Here is a 9,898-nt window from a genome sequence, read left to right as displayed (position 1 = left end):
TTTTATTGCATTTTCTAATATTTTATTATCATTTCTATTCTAACTAGTATATATGGAGATTTGGTGGTCGTATGTTATGTTTTCTTGCTCTATAACTGGTTCTGTTACTGCGAATGGTAGAGTGTGTACTGAATTTGTAGGGAAAGAGATCAAGGTTTGCATAGCAATCACGTGGAATTAGAAAAGGAACAAGAAATAAAGAAAAAAATAAAATAAAGAAGGAGTCAAATTTAAGTGTGAAATAAGTTATGGCAAAAATAACAATAATACAATTTAGGCAAAAATATAAATGAATATAAGAGAAAAAAGAAAAAGAAAAAGAAGAAAATGAGAAAAAAGAAAAGGAGAAAAGAAAGAAAAAAAGGAAAAAAAAGAAGAAAAGAAACATAGAAACAAAAAAGAATTGGAGAAAAAGAGAAAATTCCCCAATAAAACTATTATGAGTAGAAAATATAATTAGTTTGATGGTAGAAAAACAAATGGGTAACTGTGTCATTCACGCTAATTTTATCAACATATTCAATATGAAAAATTGGGTCATAAATCGAACATCATCGTTCGGGCTAGCCAGCTAAGTCCATTGGGCTACAGCCCAAATGCACCGAGTAGGCACCAGGCCGAGTTAGGATTCAGAAATTTGGTAGATTATTAATCAATATGCGGGTCGGGTCAATACACCAGAAACGCAGAATTTTAGTTTTTTTTATCTTTTATAAAAAGATGCGATGCCTTTGCCTTCCTCTCCTCTGTTATCATAAATCGAAACCCTCGTTCTTCTCACGCTTTACACAACCTAATCCACAACAACAAGAAGAATAAGGAAGAATAATAGGTCAGTCTAGAAGATCCTTCCCCAGGTACACTCCTCATTCCCTATATATCTACATTTCTCTATCTATTAATTTTTCTATATGAAAATTGGATCAGTAGCATTCTTCCATTTCTTATATGTAATTATAATTTCTTCGTTTTACTATAAATTTCCTATTAAATAAATCTCGTAATTCAATTTTGCTTGTTAATCTTACGAATTTTTGTGAAAAAATTGAACTTTTTATGGTGGTATTTTGATGTTGTAGCGATTACCTGAGAATTGAAATGTGAACTACTGATGTTAAAGTTGCTTGTAGGAGAGTATGATCGTTGCATGAGTGACACATGCAAGGGTGTGAAGGGAACTTGAGAGAATTGACAGGGAATGATAAGTGATGATGGTGGCTGATTGTTGAATTTAGAACTGGCGTGGCGTAAGAGTCGGGCATAGCAGGGGCAGTATGGCTCAGCAGCAATCATCACGGCTAAATCGCCTGCTCACTTTATTAGACAGTATCCTTTTGCATTTTGTTGCATGCTTAATGATATACACATGCATTGATCTCTTAACACGGAAATAATGGAAATTTAGGTTTTTTGTTTGCTAGCTTGTATTTTTAGCTATAAAACTTTTAACTTGTATGCATGTGTTAGCTTTAACCAAAATTAAGCTGGCTCGACCCAAGCAACAAGATTGACAGCTGCTAGGCAGATTGGTGAAATAGCCAAATCACATCCTCAGGACCTGAACTCTTTGTTGAGTAAGGTACTGTCTTTATCTGCAGTTTGTTATCTAATTATATCAAAATTTCCGTTCTTGTCTCTCTGTTGTTGCGGCCAAACACTGGTAATGTGTCTTTGAGTCAGAAGTGGTAACATTTATCTGTTGGAAGATAGAAGCCTTCTAATTAAAAATCCTCCTTTCCCCGAGTCCATCTGCAGTAAATCTATGAGATATGTACGTTTTTAGAGTAGTCCATAAATGTTAGATAGTGAGTGCACTTGGCTCAGCAACATATTTATTTCTGACAGGAAGTAATTCTACAGAACTTTACGTAATGATAGGTGGTGTTTAAGTAAACTAGTACTTTGCTGGTCGAATTGCAGCTTGATTTTCAAAATGCTACCTTTTTTTTGTTTTGAAATGGGAAAAGTTTGATTGATATAAGGTATCAAGATGGTACCAGAAGTACAATAACAAAGGGAATGCAGATCACAACGTAAAGAACATCAAAACTGCATCTATTGTCTGCCCCTTAGCAAATCCAAGAAATCCATATACTCATTTGTTCTACCAATAAGACTACCCTTACACAATTAGAGAAGATTCTGTAATGTTACCTTTTAATGAACAGTTGGGCATAAAACCCCAGTTAGAGGCAGAAAAAAGCTTTTGTAGTAGTTCCTGTTGCATAGCCTCTCGGTGATGTAAGAGAAGGTTTGTGTGATTCTGACTAGAATGTTAGTTGTCAAGCAATATTGCACATAAATGGATGTTCTATCCTTTTCGGTCTTTGGTCTTGTAGCAGGTCTTGGATATTGAACTGTTTATGCGTCAACATGATAGCCATAGGTAGTTGAACCTACTAAATAAAAGAAGCGAAAGGGTGATGTAGAATAAGAAAGGAGAACACTAGATCCAAAATATGAGACCCAACAATACGAGTAGTGCAACAATAACCAACTTAGGCTAGATTTGCAGGGTTTTGTGGCTGAAGTGAAACATTTAGAAAAAACTTGGTGGTTAAGGCCTTTAGGGTACCAGAGGATGGTGATGATTTATTTATATTACAAAAAAGCAAAGAAGAAATAAATAGAGCTGTGTACTGTAGCCAGGTGAGTAGTAACTAAGAATGAAGAAATGATATTAGAATTCCACCTAGAATGCGTTAGGTACCTCCTACTGTGAGGTTGCACAAGTTCTAAAGAAGCAACCCAGAAAGAATAGATTCTCGTATTTATTATTTATAACTATTGAATTTTGAAAATTACTGGAGGTTTTTTGGACTTAAAGAGCTCTGCTAAACCTGTTAAGAATATATCCAGATTACATAAATGACCTGTTTTCCTACCCAAAACAGTTATAACCTAAAAATAATAGGGAACATTAAGAAAGTACCTTAACAATATTCTCCGTATAATTAATGCTAAAAACACAAATTATACCGAATTAAACTTGACTTGAAAGCAATCTACAAACTGAAAATAAAACACAAGATTAAACCTAAAACCATTTATAGATGCTTTAATGGCTGGCTCATATAACAGAAATGATTTTCTCTTCTTTTCTCCTTTTGCCTCCCTTATCAAATGCTGTTCGGATTGAGATTGTCACTCATTTTTTTCTTCAAAAGGATGAAAGCACAGAGGAATTGTTGATCAACTTATGGTGGAACAAAATTTAGAAATATCCAAGAAGAAATTTTCTGATAAAATAAAATAGTGGAGGACTTGCGAGAGGGTTATTGCTTAACAGTGGGTCATCAGGTTGCTCATTCTTAAGTAGAACAGAAGAGGAAACAAAATATTTTTGACAATAGAATAGCTGGAAGAAGATCGGGTGACAAGAGTGTAGTGGAGTCAGAGAAGTGTAGACAAAATGACGAATAGCATATTAAGAGAGAGAGAGGGCAACAAAGATTGGAAGAGAGGAGGAATTACCTGTTGGCGAGGGATCCACCACAACATTTTGATTCCTTCTTGAACCACCTTATACGGCTAGGTCCATTGATGTTTGTGGGATACTATATTTAAAGGCCAAGGAAAAAACACACAGAGACCCGCTTCTACTCTTGTTTTACTCTTGTAGCTTGAGCCGCTCATCAGTTAGGGATTTCAATAAACAATGACATTTGTAGCTTCTTTGCTTGTTAAGTGTCTTCTGCCCAAGCTTTGGCCTGTAAATTACGAGTTATTTTCGTTGCAAAACTTTCCTTTTACCTGGATGGTGAACTGCTGTTTATTGGTTCAACTTGGACATGTACTTTCTCTTGTATCTTAGGTTATTCTATTTGTTGAGAAAAATATGCTCTTGACGTTGAATGGAAGATTCTTCGTGTATAACATTGAGTGGTCACCATAATTCCCTTTTGAGTGTAGGTTTCGCAATATCTTAGGAGTAAAAAGTGGGACACCAGAGTTGCTGCTGCTCATGCCATTGGATCAATTGCTGAAAATGTTAAAAATACATCTCTGGCTGAAGTATGTTCATCTGTAGAGGTGAAAATGTCTGAAGCAGGGATCTCAGGCAATGTTGCAGAATTGGTAGCTTGGCCTAAATGTTATCCTAAAATAGGAGGGACCTCATTTAGAAGGTTGCACATTCTGTATTTATCTTGTATTTATCTTTCTTGATACGATATCGTATATTCCATATTTTCTTTTGAAGCTATTTGGCTGCAGAGATGTAGTATTTGATTGCTCTTTTATGTAGTTCATTGGTACTACACTTGATCTTAGCTAAAAGGCCGAGAAAGGTATGGTATTTTTGCAATGTTAGATCATTGAGTTTTGTATTTTATGTCTGCAGTTTTGACTTGAACAAAGTACTGGAGTTTGGGGCTCTATTGGCGTCTGCAGGACAGGTACTCTATTGTTCCTTTTGACCTTGGCAACTATCATGCTTCCTCAGTGGGAATGCATTAGGATTTTTTTGATAAAATGTTGCTTATAGTTATTGAGATTCTATGGTTGTTTATTAATGGAATTTGTCAATGAGACATTAAAAAACAGGTATTTTCTCAATTTATTTTTGTTGTCGTCTTCTAATTGCGTGAAGCTTGTAGCACGCCACCTAATTCTTATTAAAGATGGCGTTCGCGAATGCATCTTATTAAACTCAGTAATGAGGACTACCCAATCATGCTATTTTACCTGACCGATATTAATAGAATGAAATACAGAAGTTAGACAGGTTTAAAATTTAACCCACGATTCAATCGAAAGCTCATTTATGCAATTACTAGATTGCAAATGGTACTGACAGCACATCATCTTAGAGGTGCATCTTAATGATCTTATAAAAATTCTGAGCTCTTCTCAAGGTCAGTTTATAGTCTTATATCTTGTTATAACTAATCACGGGGATGCATACCTTATCTAAATATTAATTAGTTTTTTATGCTTGCATTTTATGCAAAGCAGTATTTTTACAAGCAAAGCGCAATGAAGTGACTAGGTCCATGGGGCTTGAAGTGAAAAGGTAGAAGTAAAGTGCATGCTTCTTTAAAGTGAAATGCACAATTTACGAAAAATTAGAAGTACCCGATAATAGTCAAATTTCAATAGTATTACTAATTTTGACATCTAATATCCAATAATGCTGTCTAACCCCTCGAAGTTGAGATTTAAAGAATTGATTGTTTCTTTTTGGGGCAACTTTGATTCTTATTTTTTAAACTAAGAAATCCTCGTGGGTCATTGGCGCATGTTTTGAAACTCAGATAATGAGCCTGCCGGTTTACTGTCTCCGCTTAAATACCAGACTTTTGTCTACAGCAAGTTTCAAACCCAGAGACCATGGCCCTGGGGCTTTTGTGCGTCATTGTTTGAAGCACACTTATCTGAAGCCTATGGATTCACAGATGAATACACCTTGTTTTGTAAAGCAATTGCATTTAATAACTCTGATGCAAAGATATGCAGGAAGTAGAGATTAAGAAACAATTTTTGGATTCATACAATTGATTGTTGTGTCTATCAAATGCTTTTATTTGTTGAATGACGAGCTTTATTGTCATTTGCAAGCACTTAGAAGCATCATAGTAATGTTAATCTGGCTATATAAGCCATTATTACAAGTATAGAAGATGGCTTAGACCCAATCAACCACTCAAAAGCCTTTCATAGAGTGGATCTCTATTTGATTTGTGTAGAATCAATAACCGCTTCTCCTTTCTTCCTAGATGCTTTTCATAGGGACCCTATGATATTCTAAAATACCAAATTCGCAAGGGTATTCACTAAGCAAAAATGTGCCACCAAGACTTAAAGGTAAGTTTATAGAGTGATTGTTAGACCAACTATGCTGTATGAGGCGGAGCATTGGTCAGTTAGAAGATGAAAGTAGCAGAAATGAGGATGCTGAGATGGATGTGTGGGCATAATACGAGAGATAAAATTAGGAATGAAGATATTCGGGACAAGATGGGAGTGACCCGTGTGGTGGACAAGATGCGGGAAGCGAAGCTAAGATGGTTCGGGCATGTGAAGAGGAGAGGCACATATGCCTAGTAAGGAGATATGAGAGGTTGAGTATTGCGGGTCCAAGGAGAGGTAGAGGTAGGTTGAATAAGTATTGGGGAGAGGTGATTAGGCATGCATGACACATCTTTAGCTTATCGAGGACATGACCCTTAATAGGAGGGTGTGGAAGTCGAGGACTATGGTAGTAAGTAAGTAAGTAGTCTAGTGTATTTCTTTTTAAACCTGTACTTATTTTCCATGGTTGTAGTATTAGTGTTATCCCTTTGATCTTATTTTAGATTTGTGTTATTACTTGATATTTTTTTTGCTTCGATTGTATTATTATTTTTTGGTTGTTGCTATTGCGTTTCTTTCCGTGTTCTTTTGTCATAATTACTGTGATTTTGCTTTCATTGAGCCGAGGCTCTACGGAAACAATACAAGGTAGGGGTAAGGGCAGCGTACGTACTACCCTCCCTAGACCCCACATGTGAGAATACCCTGGGTATGTTGTTGTTTGCTACAGGGTTCTTGTTACATGATGTGGTGGTCGTGATGAATTTGTTTGGACTACATTGAATTGATTGCAATTACATGTTTGGACATTCAAGAGAAGGAGAATGATGTACAGGCTCCTTTGCAAGTGCTTTGGAAGGAGAGAAATATAAGAGCTTTTGGGGGGTTATAAACAAATCTGCCCAATTGAGGGCATGTCATGCCTTTTGTTTTGGGTTAATTTTTGTGAGAAAATTGTCTTTGTATAGGTTTTCTACTTTAATGTATACCACTTGTATACTAGGAATTCTCCGTCAGAGCAATAAATTATTATTATTTAAAATTGGGTTATAGAATAATTTATAGGATTTATCATTACGCTTTTTACTCCTCTCCTTAAAGAGAATGGAGTTAATATCGTTTTCATTGTATGAATTCTTTGATTAAGGCAAAAGAATAGGTTTTATCAAATGATCAAAAGAGAATGGAGCTGTTATTATTTGGGGACAATTACGGTTTTAGAAACAATTGTTAAATCCTTCTAACTATAAAAAGTGGTGAATTGTGTTGCTTTTATGTAATTTTAAATGTGTGAATTTGCTTAAAAATTTTAGAGTTCAATATCCATATACACATTGAAGCTGATGTGTCTTGACCTTTGTACTTGAATCTATGTTGCGGGGACTCTCCAAAACGTTGCCGCACTCATGTCGGATCCTCCAAAAGTACACTACTTTTGGAGGATCCGACACGCACCCGGAGACATTTTCGGAGAGTCCAAGCAACATAGACTTGAATGCTATATTCTTTGGTACAAAGGGATAAATTTAAGAGTTCAATACTCTGTCGTCTTTTCCTACATTGCAAGATAACTTATCATATTTGGAGCTTGTTTTTTGCTATTTTGGGCATATCCCGGACAATGCGTGTCACTCCATTCTGGATTTCTTACATAGCTGGAGAAGAGATGGTTTCAATAGGAAGACACACAAGCTTTCAAACACTATTCCTATGGTTTAGTGGACAATTTGGACCGAGAAACAATAGAATTTTTGAAGGCCAAAGTTAGCAACATACATAGCCTCAAACACACATATATTTCTTTGGTAGCTTTTGGTGCAACATGGCCTTTGTAAATGATGTAGATTCCAGTGTTGTCAAAGGCTCAATTAAGGCGCGTTTAAACCATGAAGCTCAGAAAAGCTCAGGGAGGTTGCTTCGCCTCGCTTAAGCTGTGCTTCAGTGTAAGACAAGGCACTAAGACATGCTCCTCATTGGCCATGAGTTTTATCGTGAATCAAGTGGCACTAAACAACAAATATAATCAGAAAATAAATGTAGTAGCGGTAAGCATTATAAATGAATTTGTTACTTGGTTCTTGAATTACATATATATATATATTTTATCTTTTCCCGTAGTTGCACCTTTTTTTTAAAAACTAAAGCCCACACTTTAAATGTGCTTTGCGCTTAAAGCGCTAATAGACCTACAATGTTTTTTTAGAGCTTTTCGCCTTTACAATGGTAGATTCCATGCTAGATATGATTGAGGCATTGCACATTTTGTAATTTTTAACACACTGTCTTAGTGTTGTAATACCATATATACACATACACACACACTACTTATCAAAAATAAAAAAGATACTCCCTCCGTTCAAGTTTATGTGAACCTATTTCCTTTTTATTCCGTTCCAAAAAGGATGACCCCTTTCTGAATTTGGAAGCAATTTAGCTTAAACTTACAATTCTACCCTTAATGAGAAGCTTTTATAACCACACAAATACTCTTGGGCCCCTTTTTAACTTGTTTAGGATCACAAATTCCAAAAGTCTTCATTTTTTCTTAAACCCCATGACCAGTCAAACAGGTTCACATCAATTGGAACGGAGGGAGTAACATCTTAGCATGCAAATGTGGAAGTAGTCCAATATTTTTAAAAGAAAGATTAATAGTGTTTTTTGAGAAAGATGAAAGAATATAATGAGTTAAGCACAAGTTAATGTTGAGGAGTAGTTTTTATACAGCTAACGGATGGTTAGCCTATTCCTAAGCTAATTGGGTTAAGCACAACTTAGGAGTGTCAGTGTTGGGGTAATTCACAAGAAATTTTAGACCGTAGGAGGGTGGTTAATCCATTTCCTTATTGCACAGAGGTGAGCTCAAGTCACTAATATTGAAAGGGGATAATATGTAAAAGGTGTACATATTTCTTATGTCTTGGAATTGAGTTCAGGAGCTCTACTTAATGCCAGAGTTTGTTCTTTGACATAACAGGAAATGTCTCCTTTACTGAGAAATTGCTGAAATTGACACTAATTATTGGTTTTCTTTTTTGCTTCTGCTTTATTTCCTTTTTAAGAATATCCTTCTAATTTGAATTATATGGTAATTTTGTTCCTGAACCAGAATTAATACTTGAGCTTCCACCAATAATTTAGTAGGAGGAATTTAGCTATTTTAAAAGATGAGGAAGAACTGCAAGCTTTGTAAGTTAAGACTTTGTGGTGATGTTGTCTTTGAGAATGATGTTTCAGCTCAGAAAAATCTCATCAAAGAGTAGACTCTTAGTTGGTATACTTATATATTCTCTTCACCGTATCAATCCATTCTTAATCAAAATTATTAATTCGTTAAGGACTACATCTGTGGAAGAAAATGAGGTACAAGGTGGTGATGCCGATTCTATCATGTCTTGGTAGCAGTAATTGATTGATTGAAATCCTTATGGGAGGATTAGGAGACAGTTGATCCTTCATTTATGATGGAGGTAGAATTGATCCTACATAATGTTTGCATTTATGTGAAGACAAATGCAAAAATTGTAAGCCAATGTCCTGGATTCCGGAATGTGTGCCCTACTTGTTCTAGTGAATTCTTTGTGCTTTTTTTCTTCTTTGAATTTTGTTGTTTTGTAGGATATTGGAATTGTATGCAAGTGCATTACTCAGATGCTTTATATTGTCTTCATTCAGGAGTATGATATTCCCATGGACAATAGCAAGAATTCAAGGGAGCGATTGGCCCGCCAGAAACAAAACCTGCGGCGTCGATTGGGTGAGTTCACATCAATAGCTGGTTAGCTGACCAAGGCTGTTGATAGCTAATTGTTTTTATGCCATTAAAACCACTTTATAATAAAATAAAAAAGGTTTCAGATTGAACTGCTGCTTGTGTGTTTGTGGTATTGAAACTACTAAAATTGGTTGAGTGTAAAACGGGCCTAAAAACTTTGCAGGCTGGGTAGGGGAGTGTTGTCAAATGGTACAAACTATGTTCGAAGAGACGCTCTAATTAGACCTGCCATTAAAAAATCTGTCTTGGTTTATTTTACCTTATCAATGTAGCATACTAAATTGTAAATGCTGCATCTAAGTTAGAAGAACTGCTCCATGGTTCTACTCT

General features: G+C 35.7%; 1 protein-coding gene across 3 annotated transcripts in view; it reads left to right on the top strand.

The window, feature by feature from the left end:
* Positions 1 to 736: 736 nt before the first annotated feature.
* LOC109211772 (TATA-binding protein-associated factor BTAF1) overlaps positions 737 to 9,898 on the top strand; it is a 42,317-nt gene continuing 33,155 nt past the window's right edge. The window contains exons 1-6 of one of the 3 annotated variants that reach the window (XM_019375344.1): positions 737 to 857; positions 1,131 to 1,326; positions 1,485 to 1,579; positions 3,913 to 4,127; positions 4,343 to 4,397; positions 9,469 to 9,550. In XM_019375344.1, the coding sequence (XP_019230889.1) occupies positions 1,275 to 1,326; positions 1,485 to 1,579; positions 3,913 to 4,127; positions 4,343 to 4,397; positions 9,469 to 9,550 (499 nt within the window). In that variant the 5' untranslated portion in view covers positions 737 to 857; positions 1,131 to 1,274. Of the gene's footprint in view, positions 858 to 1,120; positions 1,327 to 1,484; positions 1,580 to 3,912; positions 4,128 to 4,342; positions 4,398 to 9,468; positions 9,551 to 9,898 lie in introns of those variants that run through there. The other 2 variants (XM_019375345.1, XM_019375346.1) reach the window with 2 other exon arrangements.

The sequence above is a fragment of the Nicotiana attenuata genome, unplaced genomic scaffold (genome assembly GCF_001879085.1).
Source record: "Nicotiana attenuata strain UT unplaced genomic scaffold, NIATTr2, whole genome shotgun sequence".
Taxonomy (NCBI): domain Eukaryota; kingdom Viridiplantae; phylum Streptophyta; class Magnoliopsida; order Solanales; family Solanaceae; genus Nicotiana; species Nicotiana attenuata.
The sequence above is the reverse complement of the archived record's forward strand: the minus strand, read 5'-3'. Positions and strand labels throughout refer to the sequence as shown.